The sequence below is a fragment of the Saccostrea echinata genome, unplaced genomic scaffold (genome assembly GCF_033153115.1).
Source record: "Saccostrea echinata isolate AGI-Se365-2 ecotype Australia unplaced genomic scaffold, CSIRO_AGI_Sech_v1 ptg000009l, whole genome shotgun sequence".
In the NCBI taxonomy this organism is placed as follows: Eukaryota; Metazoa; Mollusca; class Bivalvia; order Ostreida; family Ostreidae; genus Saccostrea; species Saccostrea echinata.
Window position 1 is genome coordinate 35,733,779 of NW_026889758.1, and position 27,316 is coordinate 35,761,094.

General features: G+C 34.2%; 3 protein-coding genes across 8 annotated transcripts in view; 1 reads left to right on the forward strand and 2 right to left on the reverse strand.

The window, feature by feature from the left end:
• The window catches only part of LOC133182293 (pleckstrin homology domain-containing family H member 1-like), a 43,128-nt gene extending 23,307 nt beyond the window's left edge, over positions 1 to 19,821 (forward strand). Inside the window, exons 4-29 of one of the 5 annotated variants that reach the window (XM_061317072.1) lie at positions 974 to 1,057; positions 2,423 to 2,551; positions 2,849 to 3,919; positions 5,384 to 5,435; positions 6,506 to 6,579; positions 6,677 to 6,848; positions 7,442 to 7,581; positions 7,728 to 7,838; positions 8,111 to 8,197; positions 8,324 to 8,393; positions 8,559 to 8,647; positions 9,062 to 9,142; positions 9,267 to 9,434; positions 9,754 to 9,862; positions 9,989 to 10,101; positions 10,268 to 10,444; positions 10,619 to 10,839; positions 11,213 to 11,390; positions 13,194 to 13,349; positions 14,130 to 14,227; positions 15,695 to 15,836; positions 16,021 to 16,175; positions 17,793 to 17,922; positions 18,854 to 18,934; positions 19,048 to 19,200; positions 19,335 to 19,821. In XM_061317072.1, the coding sequence (XP_061173056.1) occupies positions 974 to 1,057; positions 2,423 to 2,551; positions 2,849 to 3,919; positions 5,384 to 5,435; positions 6,506 to 6,579; positions 6,677 to 6,848; positions 7,442 to 7,581; positions 7,728 to 7,838; positions 8,111 to 8,197; positions 8,324 to 8,393; positions 8,559 to 8,647; positions 9,062 to 9,142; positions 9,267 to 9,434; positions 9,754 to 9,862; positions 9,989 to 10,101; positions 10,268 to 10,444; positions 10,619 to 10,839; positions 11,213 to 11,390; positions 13,194 to 13,349; positions 14,130 to 14,227; positions 15,695 to 15,836; positions 16,021 to 16,175; positions 17,793 to 17,922; positions 18,854 to 18,934; positions 19,048 to 19,200; positions 19,335 to 19,418 (4,125 nt within the window). In that variant the 3' untranslated portion in view covers positions 19,419 to 19,821. The remainder of the gene's footprint in view (positions 1 to 973; positions 1,058 to 2,422; positions 2,552 to 2,848; positions 3,920 to 5,383; positions 5,436 to 6,505; positions 6,580 to 6,676; positions 6,849 to 7,441; positions 7,582 to 7,727; positions 7,839 to 8,110; positions 8,198 to 8,323; positions 8,394 to 8,558; positions 8,648 to 9,061; positions 9,143 to 9,266; positions 9,435 to 9,753; positions 9,863 to 9,988; positions 10,102 to 10,267; positions 10,445 to 10,618; positions 10,840 to 11,212; positions 11,391 to 13,193; positions 13,350 to 14,129; positions 14,228 to 15,694; positions 15,837 to 16,020; positions 16,176 to 17,792; positions 17,923 to 18,853; positions 18,935 to 19,047; positions 19,201 to 19,334) is intronic. The other 4 variants (XM_061317073.1, XM_061317074.1, XM_061317076.1 and 1 more) reach the window with 4 other exon arrangements.
• Positions 19,822 to 20,536: 715 nt separating this feature from the next.
• LOC133182296 (guanine nucleotide-binding protein subunit beta-like protein 1) lies at positions 20,537 to 26,758 on the reverse strand. 2 transcript variants are annotated; one of them, XM_061317079.1, is made up of 3 exons: positions 26,687 to 26,758; positions 21,493 to 21,798; positions 20,537 to 21,262 (listed from the first exon to the last, which is right to left on the reverse strand). In XM_061317079.1, the coding sequence occupies exons 2-3, from the start codon at positions 21,785 to 21,787 to the stop codon at positions 20,631 to 20,633; spliced, it is 927 nt and encodes a 308-aa protein (XP_061173063.1). In that variant the 5' UTR covers positions 21,788 to 21,798; positions 26,687 to 26,758; the 3' UTR covers positions 20,537 to 20,630. The 2 variants fall into 2 exon arrangements, with proteins under 2 accessions (XP_061173063.1, XP_061173062.1); XM_061317078.1 differs by lacking the exon at positions 26,687 to 26,758 and having other exon boundaries at positions 21,493 to 21,841.
• LOC133182295 (probable methyltransferase-like protein 25) lies at positions 22,769 to 26,346 on the reverse strand. The gene is made up of 6 exons (XM_061317077.1): positions 25,670 to 26,346; positions 24,388 to 25,357; positions 24,105 to 24,229; positions 23,847 to 24,014; positions 23,170 to 23,316; positions 22,769 to 22,973 (listed from the first exon to the last, which is right to left on the reverse strand). The coding sequence occupies exons 1-6, from the start codon at positions 26,252 to 26,254 to the stop codon at positions 22,887 to 22,889; spliced, it is 2,082 nt and encodes a 693-aa protein (XP_061173061.1). The 5' UTR covers positions 26,255 to 26,346; the 3' UTR covers positions 22,769 to 22,886.
• Positions 26,759 to 27,316: the final 558 nt, after the last annotated feature.

The following is a 27,316-nucleotide window of genomic DNA, read 5'->3' on the forward strand; positions in this document are numbered from 1 at the left end:
ACTAAATCAAAAGTTTATATACAAAACCCAACTCAAAATGACTACTTACACATATATTTAAATTTGCCTCAGGGGAACTACTGAGTTTTTTGAAGTACATAATATATGTTATCAAGGAATTTGATTTTCAAAGTTATAAGTTTAAGTGTGTCTGTAAAATCCAAGCCATTCTGTTGTTTTGATCAAACAAAACTGAAGGTCGCCAAATTGCAAGTTATTATAAACCAATAAAATAGGATCTCTGATTTATGTGTTTACTGTTTTATGCTGAATAATATACTTTCACTTATTACATCAGGTTCTTTCAGTTATCCTGGGAGTGTAAATATCTAGCATAGGCTGTGTATTCAATTAGAGGGAGCTACTAAAAACTACACAGGGCATTATTGTACAAGTCATGAAAAATTGATAGAGGCAAGCTATCATGAATCTGATACAAGCATTTATTGAAGTGATCAATTTTGTATGTTTGACAATTTGTAGGACTTTTCAAACCATAAAGAAGTAAAATTAAATCTTACATTAGAGTATTTCTACTGGAAAAGAGGATTGTTATTTTGATAAGGTCAAGTGTCTGCACAAAAATCTACAGAGGTCTGTAAATTCAAGGACCTTTGTGGTAAGTTTATACCTCCCTTGTATAATTTAACAATTCTCAACAATATAAGTAAAGAAAATAACTATTCAAAGTACAGCAACAATGATTTTTTGCACTGACTTCTGACTTGGATGTTTTTACTGGTTTGGTTTGTCCAAAACCAATGTTGAACATAGAAAAAAACTTTGATAGGTCTTAAGAAAATAGCAGAGAGCAAATTTTTTCTTGGATCTATTATACATGTGGAAAAGATGTAGGAAGTGTTTCTAAAAAGCCACTCTTGCAGATTTTTTTTTTTTTTTTTTTTTTTGGTGGTGGTGGGGGGGTTAGATAAATAGATAAAAATGTTTAACTTTATGTATACACTTTTTGTAGGTTTTACACAGACAACAAGAAGCCAAGACAGTGGAGGAAAAGGCAGGAAGGATCAAAGAATGGGTGACCGCTAAAATACACCAGGTATACAATAATACAACCCACACAGAATCACTGCATTCTCACTAATAATACCCATGTAATTACTTGGTATAATCATTTACAATATTTTTTTATCAAATAAAAACAATAAAATTCATTTGTGACAAATTCAAGAGAAAATATTTATTTTGTCATTGATCATATATTTTATATCTCATTAGTAAAATCCCATTAATCTGTATTTCTGGAGAAATTGCTTCATAGTATATTTTACGATTGCTTTGTTCATGTTCAGTGAGTTCACTGAGGATATTCCATTGATTCCTTTTAATTTTTTAAGATCAGCAGCATAGCTTTTGCTGCTGCAATTGGAAAGAAAGTTGGAATTTTGGTATTTCAACTGATTAAAAGAATTGAGATAATCAACATCCTGTTGAAGGAATTATCATAAGAAATTTTATCAGATTGGAGGGAAAAAGATTGTTACTTAAGATATGGTCATCATGTATGGAAAAAAAGAACAGAAAAAGAACCACTGATTTGCTCACAAAAGATTAGGTTGACATGTATTTTAATATAAAATGGAATGATTAATGTTAAATGGTAAGATTGTTGAATGTGTTTTGCTATCAAAATTTTATACTGTTTTAAATTATTCTGAAGTATCATTTTTAGTTGTTATACACTGTACATGTATTTCTTTCATGAGAAATAATATGCGGCTCTGTATTTTACCTGTCATCTAAATTATATACAACTTTGGAAGTATTTTCATACTTGACAAGTATATATAAGATTTTAAAAAAGTACATGCTGCAGGCTTTATAAAAAGAAATGTTTGTCTTGTCAAAACTCAGTAGCAAAGCTCTTCTGGGTAAGAAAGCAAGGTGCAGTACTTTATAACTACCAATTAGTATTGACTAAATTATCCAATGGAAACAACTTAATGAGCTCTGTTTGACAATTATGGAGCCAAAAAATCCATATAATTTGCCTTTAATGACCAGTCTTCCTGTTTTCTTTCAATAATCTTAGTTTTATGACTTATACAAAGTTTAGTTTTTGCATGTTCTTGATATGGAAATGTTTTTGTCTGGTATCATTTATTCTTCTCGTCAGGTTTAAGATTGTGATCATGCTGAGAATTTTGTTTATAGTGTAACAAAGCATTTTTTAAAAGATTTATTTATTTATGTATGATAATAAAACTGTATTTACATGATTATTAGAAACCCAAGATAGGTTGATCTATTTTCATATGATTTGATACATGTGTACTTTGCTGTTCACAAAGAATTTACTAGCTAGCTCCTCAGTTTGTTAGTTATAACTTCATATTCAGTAGGATTTAAAACAACTTATTGAAACCACACGATTTAAATTTGACAGTTATTGTTCTTGATTTAGATGGACAATCAGAACAAAGAACTTCTGCATGAGAATGAATTACTGCAGGAACAGGTTGACATTCTTCGAGAGAGACTCCAGGCACTTCCTGCTGTGGCATCCAAGGAAATCTTCAGACTTAGTCAACAGGTCAGTTGATCCACAAGATATAGGCAAATTCATTACCAAATGCTAAATAACATAATCAAAAAGACTTTCTAGGTGCTTTCTGAGACAATATAATAGATGTTTAATTCAGTGCATATCAATTTAGATACAAGAATAGATCATTATTTTTAAAGATTTATTTTAATGATTACCTTTTTATGGATGTTTTTCTTGCTTATCAAATTGGAATGAATAATTCATTGTTCAGACTGGATGATTAAAAGGAGTCGATAATGAAATCAAATTGCATAATGACCGTAATGAGTTTTACTTCAACAGGAAATGTTCCCTGGCCTATCATCAGAAGCCGAGTCCTCCTGCGTGTCACCTGATTCCAGACCTGTATCAGAATTTACCAGTATTTCTCATCTTCTGGGCTCTAGACCTGTGTCTGAGTCCAGCTCTAGGCCATATTCTCGACCTGTGTCTGAGGTCAGTCCAGTGCGCAGACTCTCAAATTCCTCATGGACAGAGTCTGTTAAAAAGGTCCTGAGAACCCACAGTCTTTCCTTGCCCCCAGAAACAGATGAACAAGGTCAAGAAGTGGCAGACTATGCTGAATCAGACTCTGTGTCAATGTCCAGTTCAAGGTCAGCATCCATGGCTTCAGATGAACCTCCACAGATTCCAAAGAGACCCTCAAAATCCCTTATGGAAACTCTGAAAATGGAGGAAGGGTCTGATGGATATAATAATAATGACACATGTAGTATTACTCCACCCTCTGATGACAATATACAAGAAGTTACAGCCAACATTTCAGATAGTGATGATAGTATGGTGGACATTGAAAATGTACCAATATACCAAGAAGTGGATCAGAATCATGAAAGTACATATGAACCAAAGAAAACTGCCCCTCCTCAAGTTAAAATAGAAAGAAAGGTGTTCCATGATGCTCACTTGATGGATTCATTGATCAGTTCTAGTAATGGCAGTGAGGAACTAATAGGTCATACAAAGGTCAAAATCACAGAGGATATCCTATCATTAGAAGTAGATCAGAATGGCAGTGGTGTAGAAATAGAGGAAGAAATCATCTCAGTTACAGTAGAACCAGATTATGCAGAAGTGTGTAAGAGTAAGACAACCAAGGTGTCTGCAGCATTACCTCAGGTCAAACAGAACTCCCATATGAGCATTTATAAAAGCAGTCCTAATGCTGTGAGTGCCATAGCCACACTACCTCGAGTGCGTTCAAAGGGCCACACAAAACCCGAAATCCTATATAGCAGTGGACACATGCTAAATCACCTAACTCAGGAACACCACCCCCCACATGTACTTGAGCCACATATAATCAGCCCCACCAGACATAGTGCTCTGCAAGCCACAGACTCAAAGAAATGGGTAAGGCATCACAGTGATAGATATTACAAAGAAAAGCAAATGATGCAGAGATTTTATTTTAACAGTGAAAAATCAGTTTTTGCATTTTACTGTGTCAGAATCTTTTTTTTTTTTGGATTAATTTTTCCAACAAATCATTGTACTGTCATGATATAATATGATTCTGTTTAGCACTGCATATACATGTAAAATGGAATTGTTATACCCCCCGCAAACGAAGTTTAGGGGGGTATATTGGAATCAGCTTGTCCGTCTGTCTGTCTGTGCGTCTGTCTGTAGACGAGATTTTGTCCAGACCATTTCTTGGAAACTGTTACAAGGATTTGTCTGAAAATTTGTACACTTATTCTTTGCCATATGAAGGTGTGCACCTGGTATTTTCATCATGATTGGATAATTTTTTTGCGTTTTACAGGTGTTTTTTTCATTTTTATTATGTGGTTTTGTCTGGATTGTTCCCAGAGACTATTGCATAGATTTGTATGAAAATTTGTACACTTATTATTTACCATATGAAGATGTGCACCTGATATTTTCAACATTATTTGATAATTTTTCTGCATTTTACAGGTGTTTTTTTTTTTTCATTTTTATTGACTTTTCGGGTCATTTCGGGTTCATGTCTAAGGTTTGAGACATAGAATTTAGAACATCTGTACAAAAATGTGAACTACAGCTTAAAACTACTTATTAGAATTAAAAAAAAATCACAAAGTATTAAAAACAATTTTTACATTACACAGCAGATAGTGTAAATCCATTTGTCCCTTGGGAGTAATGAGTGGACATGCATCCAGTTAAAGATTAATTAATGAGTTCAGTGTGGGAAGCTGTTAGGGCATCTCTGATCAAGCAGATCTTATCTATATCTCCTGGGAATTGGGCAGAAAGAAATAAAGATCTCTGTTGTCTAAGTCTCTTAATTGTAATTTATGTCTGTCAAAATACATAGTTACTGGAACCAGCCTTTTATTTTTAAAATGAGTTTGATATAAAGGTATTAAGATCAATTTGATTTTGTATAATTAATTATGATTTTTTTTTTTTCAACAATCAATTTGCAGAGTGTCATGTCTCACAAAGATGGCAGTTGCAAACTATTTTTTCAATGTAATAAAAAACACTGTAATTACTAGTATTGATGTTTTATTAGGCTGCACCTTAGTTTCATTCATTAAAAAAAATATATAATGAGTAATTAAATTTTCACTCTAAATGTTTAGGCAAATTGTGAACACCTCTCACATCTAGAAAACATTATTGATTTGATACCTTCTCTGAAAAACCCAGCGGGGGGTATTTGTCCCTTTTGGACAGTTCTAGTTTATACTGAGTCACATCCAGAAAATGACTGGAATGTTCCATTTAATGTATGTAATAAACGAAGCTTATGTTTTTCACTGACTATAAACTTGGCTTAGACATCAAGATTTAAACATTCTTTAAATTATTATTTGTGAACAGGACAGGAGAGCACACACAGTACCAAGGAAACTCAAGCCATCAGACACAACAGGTAAACTTTACAAGGTTTTGGATTGCTCATTCCTGGCCATTACACGAAACTGATGTTAGAGTGGGATGATAGACAAATTATATATATATATATATATATATATATATATATATATATATATATATATATATATGTATATATATATATATATATATATATATAAAAATAGAGGATATTCAATGTTTTGTAGATGAATATGGAATTTATTTCACGAGTGGGACAGGATTTTTTGATATTTTCATGAGTGCGAAGTGAATTTTCTGTTTATTACATTTTCTTTGATTTTCCCTTTGCCTCTGTCTTTTCTTAACACAGTGTCATAGGCTTGACGTCATAGTTGAGTGGTTGAGATGTCATAGCTTAGCAGTTGTGAGATTGAAAACATTACATAGCATGGATTTTAGCAACACATTTGGGGAGAAATGTGCAGTTTTAGCTCTACCAAGATGCTTAGTTACTATCTCTGTCTTATGATAGGCCAGAAATTATTTTTTACTTACTTTGATATCCTTTCACACTGTGAGAGAATATTATTTTGGGTATCCTTTCACAGTGTGAGAGAATATCACTTTTATTCAATAAATAAATCACAGTATTTCACTGTTGAAAATGTAATAAATATATATATATATATATATATATATACAGAGAGAGAGAGGGAGAGAAATAGAGTACAGCAGTCATATATAGAGAGAGAAACAGAGTGGGATAACAGACAAATTATTTGTATACTGAGAGAGAGAGAGTACAGCAGTCTTATGGAGAGAAACAATCTACCGGTACACTCAACTTGCAGTCTTGCACCATACAGTACAACTGAAAAAACATTAATTGCATTTTTGATAATACTCAGAATCTTGTGTTTTGAAACTTTCAAAAGCTAGATGTTTGAGCATCATGCAATAGAGAGCCACTATCAAGGAAGTGGTACAAGAATTCACAAGATAATACAATATATTTACAGTAAAAAATTTCCTTGATTTTTTGCAATATGCAAATTTTCATGCATAACATATATTTTTATGCAATAGTACACCAGAAAGAAATTTAAATTTTATTTAATTTTCAAGACCCAGCAGAGCTTACTGAGGTTGCTAAGATCTACAGAGAACTAGATGTCCCAGTGTATGCAACTTTAAAAGGAGTAAGTTATTTTACCTCAACAAAAAAAAATATGTTATTCCAGCAATTTTCAAATTGAGGAGCATACAGTGAGGAATATAATGTCTTTATGTTTGAAGAAGGCAGCTCAGATCCGTAGTACCCCATTCACTGATGATGATTCAGAGTCGTCGGACAATGAGGATGTTACAGAACAAATAGATCTCAGGAACTCAGAATCTCAGCCTTCTACTCTCAAAGTCTCTGATTCCAAGAAATTACAGCAAAGCAGCTCAGGGGCCATCAAAAGAGGTAGGCTATATATGCAGATACAACGGAATTTATGCATTTGATTACAGTTTGGCTGATGTTTTGCCTAGAGAAAGCAAAGAATGCGTGCTTATGATGTGCCCACAGGCCTGTTTATAGATGATATGATTAAGGTTAATATTTACATATTGAATTCAGATTGATCTTAAAGAAGAAAATGAATGTTTCCTGTTTTTAAACAAAACCTTTAAAAAAGACAAACATACCTTAGTTGCTTACTGCATTTAGCTATTTCCTGTCATGAACCTAAAAACTTGCAAATGATTTTTCTTGTATATATGTATATACCTGGTCTGTATAATTTGCCTAATAATGGTACATGTAAATATATTTCTCTTGATGTCTACTTCGCTTAATAATGGTAAATATAAATCACTTTATTATGCATGTATTTGTAACTCTATTCATAAATGAATACATGTATATATGCACAATGTATATATTAGTTGTATTCCTATTTTAGCAGTCTTTTTGCACCATTAATAAACAATTATAGAATAGAAATAGTTAATGACAATATCTTAAAAGAAATGCAGACATGTGCCCTGTGTAGATCATGTCATTGGATACTTTAGGTGTGTCCTGTCCCTCAGTGTCCTCAGAAGTTTCCTGTGATTATGCCGATCCTCCTGACGAGACCTCCGACAAGAGTGATCTGGAGAGTTTGGAACCAGAGAAAAAACTGCTTCGCTATACCACAGACAGCCACAAACAGGTAGTCAGCTATTTGTATATGAAATTTTGGAAGCAAAAGGTTAATAATGTTTTCTCACTGATACCAAACACACCTGTTTTTGGAATAATAATGATAGTCATAGAAGTGTAGTTTATCCTTGACAAAATTGTGATACTGTTGTGTAGGATACATTGGAAAAGTTTGGCTATCTGTCCAAATTAGGTGGGAAAGTCAAGATGTGGAAGAGACGGTGGTTTGTCCTTCGAAATGGGGAATTATTCTACTACAAGTCACAGGTTAGTAAATAAGTGTAAAAATATGTAGAAATTTTTTTCATATAAAAGGAAACGGTAAATGTTTATTTTTTGCTGTACATATACAGTAATACATATATTGCATTATTTTGGCAGCATTTTGTGCTTCAGTATTGCAAATATCAAATTCAATCTATTAAATTGCAAATGCAAAAATCTGAATACATTTTTGAAGATAATATTTTGAAAAAAATACAATGATACTGATAATGTTGCTGTTGAAAATGTCACTTTAGTCCTTGAAAATTTTATAGCATGATGTTCTACGCAAACCTCAGGGAACCATTTCTTTAGATGAACAAACTAGGATAGATAATACCAAGGGAGAAACAACTTTCCAGGTAAGTATAGAAGAATTCAATACACATTTTTTAGGAGATTTTAGTCTTGATATGGTGAATATTTACATAATGAAGTTGACTATATTTAAACTTTAATGTTTATAAAGTTGCAACTTTTTTTTTCAGATAAGCAACTCCAAGAAGACATACTATTTCAATGCAGACTCGTTAGCTGACACAGAGAAATGGATAAAAAGTAAAGACTAGTGTGCATTGCTTTATATACAACTTAAAGGCTTTACTGGAATAAGAAAAAGAAATTATATACACCAAGCATAAATCTACATGTATGCCTGATATTTGTTTTAAGTTTTTATGACATACATCTTGTTTAGAGGTTCTGTCTTATTGTATATCATAGTACTACAGAAAGTTTTGAAGCGACATGCCACTGGGTTTATCTTGGACCAACTTGACACTAAGGCAGTTTCCAGAGGATGGCTTGTTAAGGTGAGGACTTACTATTGATTCATACCACAGCACCACTTTCTTCTATTTTTTTCTTCAATGTTTGTATTAAAACATGTACTATATTTGTCATACAGTAGCAAGTTTCCTGCACACTGTGAAAATTGCATGCATTTGTTAAATCATCTTTTAAGTATGTAACATACATCAGAAAAAGTTAATTTACAATTAGAAAGATTTTTTTCCACATATACATAATTTTCCATCAAGATTTAAAAACCATATGTTGTGATTCTTATTTCTTAATAGTATATTCAAGCTAGGAGGGGGGTGTTTTTTATTTAGATTCATAATGACAGAAAGAAGAACAAGTAGGGATATGGATGGTTATTAGGCAAAAACGATATCAGAATTTTTGAAAATGATGTAGAATGACATGTTTACATCTTTCTTTAGGCAAAACACGGAGTTACAAAAAGATGCTGGTGTGTGCTGCTAGGGAGATATTTCTTATATTATAAAAACAAAACAGACAAGGTATTATCAGCATTATTTTGTCAGTACCATAAAATAAGGCATTAACACAATAATGAATAGATTTTCCTTTGGATTCAAGGCTTAATTTTACAAAGCATTTTTTGTGATTCACACATTTTTTCAGACTCCTTCTGGTCAGATCCACTTACGGGATGCAAGGATTGAAGACGTGGACAGCAGCGAGGACTCGGATGATGAGGCAGACTATGATGTCATCAGTCAGTATACCATTGCCATCTGGCCACCATTCCAAGGTCCCACCTACCTCATGCTTCCTAGCAAACATGAAAAGGTGAGGTGGAGAATGCCAAGATCTGCAGTTGGTTAAAACTTTGTCAAAATTTCAGCCTTTAGGGGAAAATCGTAAATAAAACATTCCCCGTTTTATTGGTCAGCAGTGACAGATTGCACACTCATTTTTGAGGGTTTAATTTCCATTGTTTTCATGGTATGAAGAAACCCACGAATTTATGTCCTCGACAAAATGTAAAAAATATATAAAGACTCTACACTTCTTCAATCATGAAATCAGATCCCCACAAACCAATATTTTGTCAAACCACGAAAACTTGAGCCAACAAAAATAAGTGATTTTACAGAATTTGTTCTAGGATTCCTGGTTGTACCACCTGACTGTTGCTGCTGGGGGAGGAACAGGAAATGTTGGTACAGAGTATGAACAACTCATTGCAAAGGTCATGGAGGTCAATGGAGATCCAAGTAGGTCATTTAGACAGAGATTTAATCAATCTCACTTTTCAATTGTCTATCAATGTTAGGAGTAGTTAAATTGTATATGATTTTCAAAAACAAATTACATTCTACTTTTTGCTGTCTTTTATTTAGATTCTTTATACTGGAAACATCCCATGATGCTTCACACCAAAGAACCACTTTCTAAACCTTTAACAACACTTCCTTCAGAGGATCTGCAGGAGAGAGCTCTGGATCTGTCAAGGGTGTGTACCTATCAGAAAAGATGGTACTCTTGAAAAAGAATATAATTTTTTCATACTTTTTATACATTTTTTTTTTAATTTGCTGGTTCTTCTTTTGTTCCAGATTTAAGATGTTATCTGTAGTTTATTGTTTATATTCATTAATTTGCTGTGATTTTTTTCTCAGGATATAAATGACTTTATCTACACCCCCATTGATTCCACCAAGCTAGAGCTCCATGTTGAGTTAGCTCAGACTATCTTACAGACCTGCCTACAATTCCCTGAGTTACAGAATGAGTTCTACTGTCAAATGATCAAGCAGCTGTCTGCTCATCCTGTCACCCACAAAACAGCGGTACAAGTGAGATATATTTAGTCCAATGAAAAAAATATCAACATTTGCGATTTTAATATTTCTTAGTAATAGGAAAAATCACAAGTGAAATCTCCTATACATTGGAAAATAATATCCTAGAGCAAGCTTGTGCTTCATATCAAAGAGGGTAACTTGCAGATAAATATTGATATTTTGTAGAACCTGCTGTTGTGTGGTAAACATTCCTGGTATCTGTGCCACACCACCCCCACCTCGCCCACAAACTCTGTATCAGACCTGTGTGAGGGAAGGTTGAACCCCATCACCACTGTGTTCCTCCAGGGATGGCAGCTGCTATCCCTGTCCACCTCACTGTTCCTCCCCAAACAGTCCATCATGTGGCACCTCAAGGTCCACCTGCAGAGGCTGGCAGATCCAAGGTAATGAAATCTTACAAAGGAAATGTAATGAGGGTTCTGGAAATTTTTTTCAATAAAAGACATAGAAATTGCTGACCATCTTCAGATGTAAAATATCAAAAATAATAAATCTTTGACAGTAATAAGTTACAGCATTTAGAAGAGCTTGTCGATGGTGTATAAACACATACTTCGAGAATTTGGATAAATATGAGCTCAATGAAAAGAACTGTGTACAAACACATACTTTGAGAATTCAGATAAATATGAGTTCAATGAAAAGAATTCTTATCCAAAATGAAGTGGTCCATTGAAATATTTAGATCATATGAAAAACTCCTTATTTTATCATCTTGAACATTTCTTATTTTTTCCATCGTCAAAATTATTTTAGGCATGACATGGGAAAATATGCCATTTTCTGTCAGAGAGCATTAGAGAGGACCATTCTGAAGGGAAACAGAGATGCCAGACCCTCTCGTATGGAGATTATGTCCATCTTGTTACGTCATCCCTACCATCACTCCCAACCAATCAGCATCCCAGTACATCTCATGAACAATACCTATCAGGTAAGAGAGACATATGGGAGATTGATTATACATTTTTTTCTCAATTGATCCTGTACAGTAAAACATGGTCACAGCAAACATGCTAAATTTAAGAAATGAATCTTATAATTTTTTCTTTGATCAAGGTATCAAAGAAAACTTCATCAATGTGTTTAGCTTTTTAAAATCACATACAGTACTTAGTAGAAAATGATTTGTAACCAGTGGGTGTGTTGTAACCCTGTACCAAGGCCATTTTGACAAGGTGAAGGTCAATTAGGTCACATGGTTTACAATTCATGTCCAGGACATAACTTTGAATTTGAGAAACATAACAATTTCATACTTAGCATATAGATTGCTTGTGTCCAGGGATATCTCATAAATCTGAACCAGGATCATTTGGACAAGGTCAGAGGGTAAAATTGTTGCAAGGCCATTTCTTTGAAAATCCCTCTTAGCATAGAGGTTGCTTGGCAAGGTCAAAGTTACTGAGTTTAGATGTTTTAAACTTAGTAATGAAAATTTAAATTGAATTACATAGGCAATCATACTTGATCTGTTGGTTAATTATTATCAAAGGATATGTAATAGCTAGGGGTGCAACGATACACTAACCTCATGATACGATACGTATCACGGTATTCAGTTCACGATACGATACGTATCACGATACATGACAAGGTTAAAAAGTCTTTCAAGTTTGTCATCATATTTTTTAAAACTTGACAGGGTTATACAAAATGTTCATATTTTTTAATAATAATTAAAATAACATTTTGTTAACTTGAATTGGATTGTTAGGTAGATCTTTGAGTTGTGACAACATTCTAAACCAATGATGAACATTTACAGGGAACTACGGGGACCTCTCCTAATAATCTTTCTTTTAAATTGGAATGAAAAAGGAAGACATTCATTCTTTTATTCCTTTTATTTACGTAGAAAACCAGTTGTCATATTTCTTGTGTTAATACGTTTTAGTCAACAAGACAGCGAATTTTCATCGAAATACACACGTGATGGAATATCGTGTATTACCAAAGAATACCTTTAAAGATCTAAAGGGATTATCATTTGTCTTAACATCTCCGTGTTAATTCTGGGATCTGTAAGATGCTGGAGATGAGTTTAACTGCCATAAATGCGTTATCGGCGACCTCACGTTTTGCGCGGAAGCCATTTTGAAATAGTAAAGAAGGAAATAAAACGGACAAAACGGATAATTCTGGACCGATTGAAGCGAACCCGCGATATCAGTTTAGCGTATCGTGAATTGAACCGTGGAAAAATATACCGTGATATACCGTCAAACGGTTTATCGTTGCACCCTTAGTAATAGCCTTGACCAAGTAATTTAAACAAGGTCACAGGGCTCAGAAATGTTACATTTTAAGATGGAAGTATTGTAATGGTGATAATCAGAAGGAAATGTATGGTACAAAGATTGCTCTGGACCTGGAGGTCTATCATGATTTTAAGCCATAGTCATTTGAAAAGATTACAATGTCCATAACTTCAAATTTTGATTTGGCCATGACAATTGTAGAAGCCCCTACTTTCATGCTATATATAAAGGTTGCTTTCATACAGAAGAGACGTAACAACCTTTAACCAATAAAATTTTAACATGATAAATATCACAGGAATTAGAAGTCCATGTTTTAATTTTTTTTAAGAAAATGGCATATATAGTTAATTACATTTCAGTATGCCCTGTTTTGATCCATCCATTGAGGATATTTGTCCTTTTAAAACAGCTCTTGTTTAATAATTTTATTTTTACTGTTAATGAATTTGTTTTCACTCTCTCTCTATTTCTAGGTGATAAGTTTTGATGGGTCTACCACTGTAGATGAGTTCACACAGAGCATCAATAAAACTGTTAACATTCGTGATTCCAAATACTCAGGGTTCTATCTCTTCTCCGACCACCCAGGCAACATAGATGTAGAACAGTGTCTACAGTTACATGTCAAGGTACAAGAAATACAATATATAGAATAAATCTACGTACATGTAGTAGCATCAGTTATATTGTGTTTGATAGCCACAAAAGAGAAAGCATGTGTATTTATTAGCTTACCAAGTTAGCTTTTCTGATCAAAATTTGTCTGTTGTCTGTCGTCTTCATTGGCGTTGTCATCGTTGAAGCTTTTCACATTTTCTTCTTTGTCTCCAGAACCACTGTGCCAAATTCAACCAAAGTTGGCACAGAGTATCCGTGGGAGAAGGGAATCAAATTTGTTCAAATGAAGGGCCACACCCTCTTCCAATGGGAGATAATTAAGAAATAGTGAAAATTGGGGGGGGGGGGGGGTTCATTTTAAAATCCTCTCAAGAATCACTGGGCAAGAAAAATTGAAATTTTAAAAAACTTTTAAAGTCTTCTTCTCAATTACAGCAAAGCCAAGATTAGTCATATTTATGTAGAAGCATCCTCAGGTAGTGGAATCATCATTCAAGTTTGTTCAAAATCATGATCCGGGGTGGGGGGTGGGGGGGGCACAATGGAGGATTAAAGTTTTACACAGGAATACATAGGAAAAAATCTTAAAAGATCTTCTCAAGAACAAGAAATCTTTCCCTACATTGAAAATTTGTAAAAAGCTGTTCATCAATATTTAATTGGCAATGTATATCATATACAGAAAAGAAAATAATCTACAGAATCACAGAGATTTCTTCTGTACAGTGGCCTCCCAAAAGGGAAATGTATTTTTAAAATAACGTGTAGTGAAAATTAAATTTTCTTCATAGGTTTGTGATGTGATTTCGAGATGGGAAAAATCTTACCAAGACTTTCACTCAGGGAAATTAGATAGCAACAAAACTATACGCTTCATTTACAAAAACAGGTAAAATCTATACTTTGTTATTATGTGCATTGTAAATTTTGGACTTTATTGTGTCATAACATGATGACTGTGCTGACAAATTGAATAATGTGTGTTAATGCATTATGGAAATTTTTCTGCAAAGCCATTTGTGTGAATGAACATCCAAAATTTACAATTAGATACTTATACCCACAATGTTGATTTCACGACAGATTGATAAAATGTTGCTTCTTTGAATATATCATGTATGCCTGTTTAAATGGTACACACCACATGTTTATAGCTAAATTAAGAAAGCTGCTGTTACTGTTCAACTTGAGCATGGATTTTGATTTTTAGCTCACCTGAGCTGAAAGCTCAAGTGAGCTTTTCTGATCATCTGTTGTCCGTCCATCTGTCTGTCTGTCCGTCTGTAAACTTTTCACATTTTCAACTTCTTCTCACGAACTAATGGGCCAATTTCGACCAAAATTGGTACAAAGCATCTTTGGGTGAAGGGGAGTTTAAATTGTTAAAATGAAGGGCCAAGCCCCCTTTCAAGGGGATATATTCAAGAAAAGACAAAAATGGGGTGGGTTCATTAAAAAATCTTCTTCTCAAGAACCACTGGGCCAGAAAAGCTGAAACTTACCTGAAAGCATCCTGGGGTAGTGTAGATTCTAAATTGTTCAAATCATGACCCCTGGGGGTAGGATGGGGCCACAATGGGGAATCAAAGTTTTACATTGAAATATATACGAAAAATCTTTAAAAATCTTCTTCTCAAGAACCAGTTGGCCAGAAAAGCTAAAACTTACATGGACGCATTCTGGGGTAGTGAAGATTCTAAATTATACAAATCATGACCCCTGGGGGTTGGGTGGGGCCACAGTGGGGAATCAAAGTTTTACATTGATATATATATATATAGGAAAAGATCTTTAAAAATCTTCTCAAGAACCACTGGGCCAGAAAAGCTAAATCTTACATGGAAACATTCTTGGGTAGTGTAGATTGTAATTTGTTCAAATCGTGACCCCTGGGGATAGGGTGGGGCCACAATGGGGAATCAAAGTTTTATATTTAAATATATTGGAAAAATATTTAAAAATCTTCTCAAGAACCACTGGGCCAGAAAAGCTGAAACTTACAAGGAAGATTCTAAATTATTCAAATCATGACCCCTGGGGATAGGGTGCATGGGGTCACAATACGTATTACAATGGGAAAATCTGGTGAAGAACAGCAGAGCCAAAGTTACTCAGGTGAGCATTGTGGCCCATGGGCCTTTTGTTGTTTATGACATTGCATTTGTACTGTGTTCACTGTTTGTGACATCATTACTTTAAACTTTTGACCTTGTGTTACGGTGTTATGAATGCCAAAGCTTTCAACATATTTTATAAGAAAAATATATATGGAATGTACTGGTAAATATTGGATGAGGATAGAATTAGCAGTTAACAGAGATTTCAGTAGCTAAAAAAAATTACTTTGTATGCATAGGTTGTACTTCAAAAGTTTGAGTACATCAGAGACAGAGAAAGAAAAATTACTACTAGCATATCAAACCAACGAGGAAATCATTTATGGAAGATTTCCACTGAACAAAGATTTAGCCTTAGAACTTGCATCTCTTCTAGCTCAGGTAAGGGAAAAACAAGTTTTACTTGTATGTTACAAGTTCATTAACTGACAAAAAAAGAATATGAATAAAAAGATCTGCTTTGCTTTTCATCAATACATGGAATTTTAAATGAAAATGTCATGCATTATCATTGGTACATCTGATTTCTGTGTATTGTAATAAGGTTTTGATTGTGTCCTTGTAGGTAGAATTTGGGGACCTTCGAGCCCCAAGTGAATCTAGTCAGACCAGCAGTAGCAGTTCCTCTCCATTCCACAGTAACATCACCAATCAGTTGTCCTCAGTGCTGGACAAGTTCTACCCCCGAAAATACTCAGAGGCTGAGGAAACCGAACAAAGGTCAGAGAGGCTTTAGTTTGTAATTATACAGTTTTACCCTATTGTGGAATCATTCTTATTCTTGGGGTCAATGTTCGTGGGCAAGTAAAATTTTACTTGTTCAAGGGGACGTAATTTCGTAGATTGATTATACCCCCGCTCTGAAGGAGATGGGGCTATACTGTTTTACCCTTGTGTGTCTGTATGTGTCTGTCCGTAACAAATTTTCAGTGCAGTTTTCTCAGCAACTACTCATCACAGATGATTGAAATTTCTGCACACTCTTTGTTTAGGCATGCCATATGGTGGGATTTATTTTTGTTAAAATTGGATGTCAACTTCCTGTTCATCTGTGCGTCTGTCTGTACCAAATTTTCATCACACTTTTCTCAGCAACTACTCAGCGCAGATGATTGAAATTTTAGCACACTCTTTGTTTAGGCACACTCTTTGTTTTAGCACACTCTTTGTTTAGGGATTCATTTTTGTATGAATTTGATGTCAACATGAGAGTGTATATTCACATCAGAGCAGGGGTATTACTAGTGAGCATTAGCTCACTGACTTCTTGTTGTTTATATGGTAGATTCAATGAATCAATATGTTTACAAATTAAACGTGTGGGGATGTAAATTTCATGGGTAAGGGTCCCCCATGAAATCCACGAACATTGGTCCCCCATGAACAGTGATGATTCCACAGTATTTACCATCTTCCTTAATTACTAGTATTGAAAAGGTACTTTTCCTGAAAAAAAAAACTTATTTACTTAAATTTACTGTATACATATATATTATTGTACAAGGGTCTTCATTTTTGAAAGACCTTAGCTAGCTTACAAAGGTGGATCCAGTGCCGGTGCCCATCCCCGTTTGAATTTTTTTTAAAATTTTGTTTGCATTATCCTTAAATCAAGGAAAAAACACCTCTTACTTGTAAGAATTCGTCAGCCCTCAGACCCCCACCAGGGCTTTGCCCTGGACCCACTGGGGCTTCAATGCAGCCCCCAGACCCCCTGCCTTCTACTGTGAAATTCCTGAATCTGCCACTGGCTTAGTAATCACTAAAGATCAATCATGATTAAAAAACCAGTATTGATCATACTGCAGTACATTCAATGGAAAAAAAAGAATATGTTACAAAAGATGTAAATTTAGGATACAAAATCTGATATCTGTAAATTTGTTATATCAGAGTTCGTTATAGCCCTAGAAGTAATTGTGTAGAGATCCCCAAAAATGTCGCTAGATCTGTAAATTCGCTATATCTGTGTTCATACTAAACAAGTTTTACTGTAAATATAAATCACTTTCTCTTAATGCTATATTGATTTAAATAATATTTATTCACAATACTGAATATATTGGGCAACAGGCATAATGCCTATAAATACCTTCTCTATACAAGGATCAAGGTTACAAATACAATGACCTGAGTGAATATATATATTAAAATACGGGTAAACACACACACACTCAGACACACACACAGACATGCACTGATCCAGATGCTATATTATTCTATGTTGAATAAAACTAAGAATGATTGAAAAGATATAAATTTATAATTGTGTCAGGTTTTAAGCATTCATATTGTAGAATACCAAAAGTTGAGCATACTTGTGATTGTTTATTACAGAGCTGTGGTTATGAAGTTGTTAGAGAGGTGGACTTCCCTTCGAGGTCGAACAATACAGGACTGTGTCAGAGTGTATTTAGCAGTCGTGAGGAAATGGCCATACTGTGGGGCAAAGCTGTACATGGCCAAGGTAACCAGTGGACATTTAACAAAAGTGCTATCTGTTTAAATGGTAAATTGTATGGAATCTGGATAGGGCCACTTTTACACCATGGCACATCAACTATGGCACAAAGTGCCTTGATGTCTAATGACAATAGTGCTATGATACAGTAATGATATGAGATGGAGTGATAGCAAACATCACATCATCATCGCACCAGCACATCATTGCCATGGTATCTTTGCATTGTCCCACTATCGCTCCATTGCATTATGCCATTGCTCCATCATCACGATCACACCATCAACTCAACCTTGATGGTGCAATAGTGAACTAAGTGTCCCTATAGAATTGAGATTCCTGTTTATTCACTTCTTATCTACTAGTTAAGTAGATGTTTCATACTGTGGGCATCAACATCCATAATTGTTATTTGTATAAATGATTAAACCTAGGGCTTAAGGCTAAGTAAAATTGAAATTCGGCTCTTGAGCACGGGCATGTCCGTTTTTAGGTAGCTGCATTGCAATTTTTTCATATTTTCAGTAAAATCAAAAATTATTTATGTGGATGCCAATCTTGGAGAAAAAAAAATCCATTCACATTTTTTCATTGTTTTGCACTCAATTTTTGTTTCTGTTAGCCATTTTGTATACCTGTGGACAGTCACTCAGCAGACATCAATATGGACACTTTATCTGCTAAAAATGAATAAGCATATATTTGATAATTTTGTGAGATGTTGAATATATGTACAGAATGACTCCGGTATAATTATGAAGGAAGAATTTTCATTGTTGATTAAAATATGCTTCCAGCATATAATTTATTGCCGATAAAAGGGGGGAGCCTCCCGTCCTCAGCTGTTTTTAAGAAAATTGGCCCGAGAACAATAATTTCAATTTTACTTAGCCTAAGTTGATGTATATTTTAGTATTTGATTACAAATACTTGACAGATAAAGGGATCCACAACTCCAGATGATGTGTGGGTAGCTGTACAAGAGGATGGAATCTCAGTCCTGGAGCATGCCACCATGGTTAGTAAATACCAGAGATAAAGAATTCAATTAAAATTGATAATCATACATGTAGTACGTATGTAATATCAAGAAGGATTTACTATTTTTATTTATTTCTGTCTCTGTTGTAGCAACCGCTGAACACCTATGATTACCGTTCTGTGATCACGTTTGGAGGTTGGAAGGAAGATTTTATGTTAGTGGTCAGTCAGCTGTTTGAGTCAGCTCCACATCATTATGAACACAGAACAGAGAAACTCCTTTTTGCCATGCCAAAGTTTAAGGTATGAGTTCCTTGATTTAAAGGTATAAAATTAATTTTTAAAATTCAAGTTTTCTTTGGAAAAATTATATGATTTGTAATCACATTGCCTTTGTCATGTTTGTCTTCATGATCTGCAGTTCTTTTTATTCTTAGATACTGGATTTGACCCTTCTAATTGCAAGTTACATCAATGCTCGGGTTCAAAGACCATCTCCAGATACAAGTCCAGACATCTGAGTTTAAAGTTGAAGTTCAAGGTCTTTAATATACATACAAGGCTATTTTCAGACTTTTCTTCATTTTAAAATTTTTGGAACAATTTTAGAGTGCAATATTATATGTTCACGTTTAAGTGTTCAGCACAATGGCTTGTTTTCTGTAATACTCAGGTATATACAACCACGGTAATGTTCATGCAAGTGTTATGTTAAATTCATTACTTGAATTGTTGTAAATAATGCAAATATGAAAAAATGCATTTTCTTTGACGAATATTGTAAAACATGCACTAAAGGTGCCACAGGTATTTAGAAGAAACTTAAAGAAAAAAAAAACAAACAATTTTTTACATCATTTTGGTTTTTGCATGATATTAACTACAGTGTTATTTGTCACTAGACAGTTAAAAATTAGAGAAATAGATGCATTCCTCAGTGATACATATAATTTGTGTCTTTTTTTTACTACAGACATTTTATTCCTAGTGCAATTTGATTTATAGTACTCATGCATTTTTATGCAATGTTTAAGATTTGCTACACTGTTAGAGATTTGATAACACTGCAGTCAGCAATACACCTCAAGAGATTTCTAAAATAATCTAGTCTGTTTTCTTCTGTTATTGTTGTGTGTTCTGAACTTGTTACTGTTTTATGAGAGCTATATCCATCAGGGTCTGATAATAGGGCAACTTGTTCTTTAATTGTTACTGGAATACTCCCTGTTGCTATCTCTTGTCAGTTCAGTGTTGTGCTACTATTTGGTACCACATCAGACAAAAAAAAACTTGAAAACAGTATTGATCTTTGATTTTTTCATTGTTACATAACACAGATAAATATGATCTAGATATAACCATGAGAACTCTTTAATATGAAGTTGTTTAATATCAAGTTAAGATTTAATACACCATTATTTGCCATGTGGAAGAGATGTATTGTTAATGATATGTCATTTTTACTTCTCTGTCTCAATGTTTGAAGTATGGTACATCCATATAAGAAGATACTAAGATGCTATGAAATGAATTTCATTTATAAAGGAGCTTGTAGAAAAGTGTTCCATGTATACAAGTACATGTATGTCCATTTAATGAAAGCTAAAACTGACCAATTTTCAAATAATTGTTGATATTTTAAAAATAAAAATGCAGTTAAAAAAAACAGAAATAAAAAATTGTTTTAATTGATTCAGTATGAAAAACAAATAGTCATACACTACTATAATAATTTAGTAAAGTTTCCAGAGACTGATATGTTGATCCTTAGAACCACATGCTAGCATATTGTCCTTGGAAAAAGCCAGACATTGAACACTGTCCTTGTGGTAGGACAATACAGCTAAAGGCTTCAGTTTCTTCACGCCAAAGATTCGTACCTGATGATCCCACCCTGCTGTGGCTAATATTTTTTGGTCATTACGAATTCTTACATCATTAAATCCTGGGTTTTTCACTTCATAATTGGTTCCCCTATTAATCTGGTTTTCAGTAATGTTCCAAGTTGATAACAAATTACTTGGAGATCCACAGATTCCAAGATTAGCACCAGAGCTGTAATCAAGACACATCACACATTCTTCAAAGAATTTAGCCTTGTCCAAGATTCGAGAATGTTTGCAATCCCAAAATCCAATGGTACCATCTTCATATCCAATAAAAAATTGAGATGTATCAGAAATTGACTTAATACTCATAGTCATTCCAAGTTTAGAACCAGAATCAAGGAAACATCCAACTTTCTTCCAAGTTTTAATATCATATATATCAACTGCTGATGTTTCCTCACTGGGAAGAGCCAGTAAATTGTCTTGTTTCAGCAGTGCACCAGGACAAAATCCCATTACAGATGTATGAATGTTATCTAGAAATAAATTGATAACATTTGCTATAATAAAGTACCTAGCACATTTATATACAATTAAATCATAAAATTGATACAAATCAGTTGACTAAAGAGCCAGTATATATCTTATTATCTGAAATAACCTTTTACATGTACATGTAGTTTACAACAGTGAAATAACATAGCTGCATTGTCTATCTACTGTAATAGAGTGAATCTTGAAATTAAAAAGTTATTAATCATTTTACTTGTAAGTGTCCAACTTGATTCTGCAGCTTTCCATATACTAGCAATGCCATTTTTTCCAAACGTCACCATCTCATCACTGCTGATGAACTCAATCCACAGAACTGACTGTCCAGTGTGGGCCTCCAGTGTTCCAACTGGTCTGTGGATTTTCATGTCCCAGATGTGGATAGTTCCATCCTGAGACCCGGAGTAAAGCTTCTGATCTGTCTGGTCTGTAAACTTCAGACATGTAATGGGACTGCCACTCCCCCGCAATGTGAAGGCTGGATCTGGGGGACCTGGGGCTAAAGTCATTCTGATTCCCTCTGAAATGTAGTGCATAGTATCTACAGTTCTATGGATCAATTATAATGCAATTGTAATTTCTAATGTAGAGTATGACTGTATGAGCTGATAAGCCCATTTTCTAAACTGAAAACCCATAGAGGAAATTATTGACTTGTACAATATTCAGATTTCATTAAATAGCAATGAAACAAGAAAAAATCCCAGTAATTTGTCTACATCTGTAAGTTCACCTTCTGGAAAGAAGTCGTGAAAAGCAGACATTCTCAGTTGGACATTAAGAGTATATTCTCCTGTTAATAACATATCCATGAAAAGTCCAAATTCAGTAATTTTGCTGAATTCTTCAATGGTTGCCAAATTTGGAAACTCTTCAGTGGTCAAATTTAACAATCAGTAACAGGAGAGGAGAAAATGCGACAGACCAGACTGGAATTTGAACCCAGGCCCCCTGAATCTCCAGTCAGGTGCTCTACCAAGACATCAGGCCACTGGCATATTGAACCCACCTGACTGCCACATTTCTCCCTCCTTAAAGGTCTTCTGCCCCCGAAAACATCAAACCAGACTCTTCCCTGGCAGGTCTTTCATTTCTCACTTCCAGGGCATGGCACAGCATCAAATGTAACGGGAAAGGAAAAAAAATGCGACTGAAATTTGAACCCTGGCCCCCTGAATCTCCAGTCAGTGCTGTACCAATTGAGAGCTATCTGACCACAGGCAATCGAACCTGTCTGACCACCACAAACCTAACTTTGCAAATAAATAGTCATTATTCTAAGACTTAAATCCCCCCCCCCCCCTCAGTTTGACAAAAGCAGTCCATCCTTTAATAATTTTCCATTCTGAAAATTTTTATCTGTCAGATGTATCATCCATGGCAAAATCTGTGCTTTTTTGGGAATTATGAGTTTTCTTATCTATACAAGTTGTCAGATATAAATGTTGGAAACCACATTTTCTCTTTCAAAAATTCATTCAACACAACTATTTCAAAAATTTTTTATTGTTATTTTCATCAAGGCATCACAGATAATTTAAATGGTCCAGAATTACTTAGATTTTAAGAAATGCAATCCTAAAACACACTGAAGAGGTCCATGATTGTTTAAGCTTTCACAGAAACAATCCCATAACACCTTGGTGAGGTCACAGGGTCAAAGAGCTGTAGCAATTTGGCATCTTTAACAGATTCCTGGAAACAAAAATTGTGCATATTCACTAACACATCATGATCAAAGGCATTTTGGTATTCTTTTATTTTTGTTATTTTTAAAACTACAATGAAATCTTTATGAATGCAATATATGATGCAAGAAGCAAAGCTGCAGAAAGGGAGATAAATCTGTTCCTGCATCCAAACAAAATGATAATCAAATTCAGAGGTATACCTGCTCAAGAAGAAAACAAAGCCTGTCCAACAAAATGACAGCTTCTATGCAGGGAGCCAGGACAGTTTTCAGCTGAAAGAATGCAGCAAACTTCCTCTTCTGGTCTTTGTACTTCTCACAATAGTAATCGATAAGCTCCTCAGTGATCTACCAATTCAAATTTGTTTATACAGTAAAACACGCTTAAAATGAAGTGCCAGGGACAGGCAATTTTGCATCATTATAAATGTGATTCATTGTATCCGTTAGCTTCACAATACTTTTAAAACCCACGGGGAATGAAAATCACTTCACTATAAGTGTTAATTCATTATAAGCGTGTTTGTTATAAGCATCTTTTACTGTATTTTACACCGGATCAGCTTATGTTTGAAAGAACATCATCTTGTACATGTACATGTATTTACATGCCATTCAGATCAAATATCCAGGACTTAAGATTTTAGTCTGCTTGTTTTTCTGTCTGTCTGTCGGAGTGTCCACAGCTTTATCAACCTTCACAATAACTTTCAAATTACACAACATAGAAAACTATTTGTTTGAGATGAAGGTGAAAGTTCTATGTTTGGGTCATGACCAGATAATTGTCAAATGTCAAGGTAAAGCAGGACTTGTTATATTTTACCATCATGGTCATAGTGTTTTACCAACACAACTTATTCAAGCTAAAAACTTACTCCTTCTGTAGGCACCCCAAGCTTAATAAATGCTTTTGTAACATATTCATACATCCCCTTGCACTTCTGGTCTAACTTTCGAAGCCCTTTCCAATCACTTCTCACATATCCCAGCTGATCCCTAAGTATAACTTGCAGAAGCATTCTGGGAAACTGTTTAGCAAGCACCTGCACAAATAAAATGTAAAAAAAAAGATGAAGTATAAAATACACTAGATTTGAAATGCAGTCCACAAGGCTGGGTTATCAGTGGTATACCTCCTCATCTTGAGCTCGTCGGTTGATTGACTGAGATGCCAGGTTTCTGGCTTGCCTTCCTATACCAACTTTGTTTCTCCTTAAAAAATCACTGAGAGGAAAACCAGGAGCTTCAATCATGTCTTCTACAAAAGGATGTTAAAAATTATTGGTTCTGTATCTAACAATATCAAACTTTTAACTGGTAAGGTTATATGGTTGAATACCTGTATTTTTAGTTTTTTACCAAACTATCATATACATAAACGTTTGCACTCATAATGGTACAAAAAGCTACATGTACCTTTTTCTTTAAATGGACTGGCAACAAATTCCTCACTCATGAGGTGATAACAGCAAGCTACATTACATAGTACTTTGGCATCTTCTGACTTAACAAACAGTCTTAAAATATTGGAACCCAGACCACCACAAGTATGGAGTCCTGTGAGCATGAGACTGTTTTTCTCACTCCATTTCTGATCATCTGAGCAGTCTGTATCACTGCAGACTTCTATCATATCAGATATGCTCTGTTTTGCTGATGAAATTCCACAGAAATCTTTGGAGGAAGTTCCCTTGCCTTCCGTGTGAGCTGAATACTGTGTCAAAGTTTTGCCCACTATGTCACTGAGGTTGGAGTCTGTGTGTATATACATGGTAACAGGAAAGTGGTTGGCTTTCAATGTTGAAGATTTTGTGTTTTTCTTTTTAACAGGAATGTTACTACTATTGGAAATATCATCACAATCTACAAATTCTATATCAGTTTTGATTTTTATGTGAGATTTGCTTCTTTTTCCTTTCCCCACATCTTCATTAGAGTTTTCTGTGATGTTTATACTATTTTGAAATTTCTCTGTCAGGTCAGAGGAATCACCAGTCAAAATAGCTTTGCCATCTCCACACATATTACCATCACAGATTTTCCCAGAATTTTCAAATAAATGGGAAAAGTCTGTGAGGAGTTCATCAGATATCCCACAATGCAAATCATCAGATTTTTTGAAGTCCTTTTGTTGCTGTATATCTTTTTCTACATCTAACTTCTTCATTAGCTTTTTCTTCTTTTTACCCAACTTTCCTGGCTCAACTTTATCAGCTCGTAAAACTTCATTTCGAGTTATTCCTTCCCACTGTCGGGATAATATGTCTGCCCTCTTTGTGGCCCCTTTTGTGTTGATGTTTTGGGCATCTACTCCAATCACACACAGTTTGTGCTGGAATGCCAAGTGTGTACTGAGGTATCCTTTACCACTCCCTAGATCCATCACCTTGAAATACAAATTCATAACCTCATCAAAAATTATTTTTTGGAATTTTTCCTATTTTCCAATTTGATTTTTCTTATGTTAAGGCATCTTTGCTAGCCGAGTGTCCAATTCCTATCCCCTCATAAAGGGATATGAATAGGACACTTGGCTAGCAAAGATGATGTTAAGTTTTAATTTTAAACTCTAAACATCTCAAAGTTTTTCTATAAGATAAATTTTCCTAGTTATGTGCATCATACTTTAAATTGTAGATACTGGCAATACCATATTTATATATTAAAGATTTCAAACATATCCAGAAAGTTTACCTACCACTTTAGTGTCATATTCCTGAGTCAGCTTAAAACACAGATCTCCCATTACCTCTACTTCATGAGTTTTTTTCTGGTTCATAAATGTGGAAATAAACACAGAGTTTTGATTCATATCATTTACATCTTCAAATAGGTTTTTAATCTGTGAAAGAATGCCCAACTTTTGAAGACTGTGCTTTTGTGCATCATGTAAAAAAGAATACAAGTTTCCATGAACCCAGTTGGGAGGGAATTTCTGCATCTCAGATGAATAAATCTCACTAATTTCACTTCCAATCCTTGCTTTCTCCAGATATTCACATTTGAATTTCCATAAGCCTGGATCAGATCCATCAGCACTATATGTCTCCTGTTGGTTTGATTTCTCATTATTTAATGTATGGCTCACAAATGATACCAGTTCACTTGTACTGAAGGATTCAAGTTCTTTTCTGATGCTTTCACTCAGAAATGTGTCCCAATGATTGTTCAGAATAAAGTCGTTAGAATGACAGTTTACAAGTGGCAGATAATTTGATAGGAAATCCAAAATTTCAATTAATTTTAATTGTACTAATTGTAGTCTATCTGATTTTTCATCCATTTTTTTCCTGTAGTTGCTGGAAGTTTATTACAATCTGCCCAAAAATTGTGATGGTCTATAAGGGGGGGAAAATGACATGAATTGTAGCAAATTTATTAAAATATAGATGCTATTTCTATTTTTTTTTTTTTACTTCTTAAACACTTAGAATTATTACATTTTTTGCTTCTTTTGGTGCTGTCCTAACCTGTTTTAAAATAATACATGTACTGATTTGTTTCATTGAATAATTCTCCCTCTATAATTAAGAAACCTCGTCATCATTCCCCAAAGCATCAACTTTAACCTATATATACTTATATAGAGCATTGTAACCTCAGACATCAACACTCTCCCACTCCTCCTTTTTGTATGACAATGACTGTAAAATACTCTTCAGAGTAAACTGAAAACTATATATTATCATATAATATTATTACAAAAAAGTCTAACCATATAGGAAATGTATCTCAGCTTTGAAATAACATGTTTTTCATCCCTGTCATGCAGATCAAACATTTAACATGGGCGCAGCCATATTGTCTAAGAACACCGAGCCCGATCCTAATGAGTTTTTTATTGTGCCTTTATACAATATTTTAGCATATTCATGCATATTTATAACTCAAGCTATTTAAATCGTCGCTAATAGTGATATTTATGGATTCAAAGTAAGAAAAAGACACTAATTTCCACCAAAGATAGTTAAATATAATAATAATTAACATTTATACAAAAAATATGCTTCTATGAGGTAAGGAGTTTAATAATTAAAAGATTGTTCAAAACTTTATGATGTTACGTGAGCGTAGAGATACCTTAATAGTTTTACTTTACCACATGAGTACAGAGAACTTGCAATTAAGTTTTATATACATGTAGATATTGGTATTTAATTTACATACGAAGTCTTATCTGAAGAACATTCAACATTAAGCATGTTAAATTCATAGAAAAATCATAACCTCTTACTCGTTTTCAACTCTAAGATTTCACAACTGACCCTTTTCATATTAACTTTTTAAATTAGGAATATTGGCGTAGCAAATAATTACTGACCTTAGACTTTAGTCCCCCTTTGGG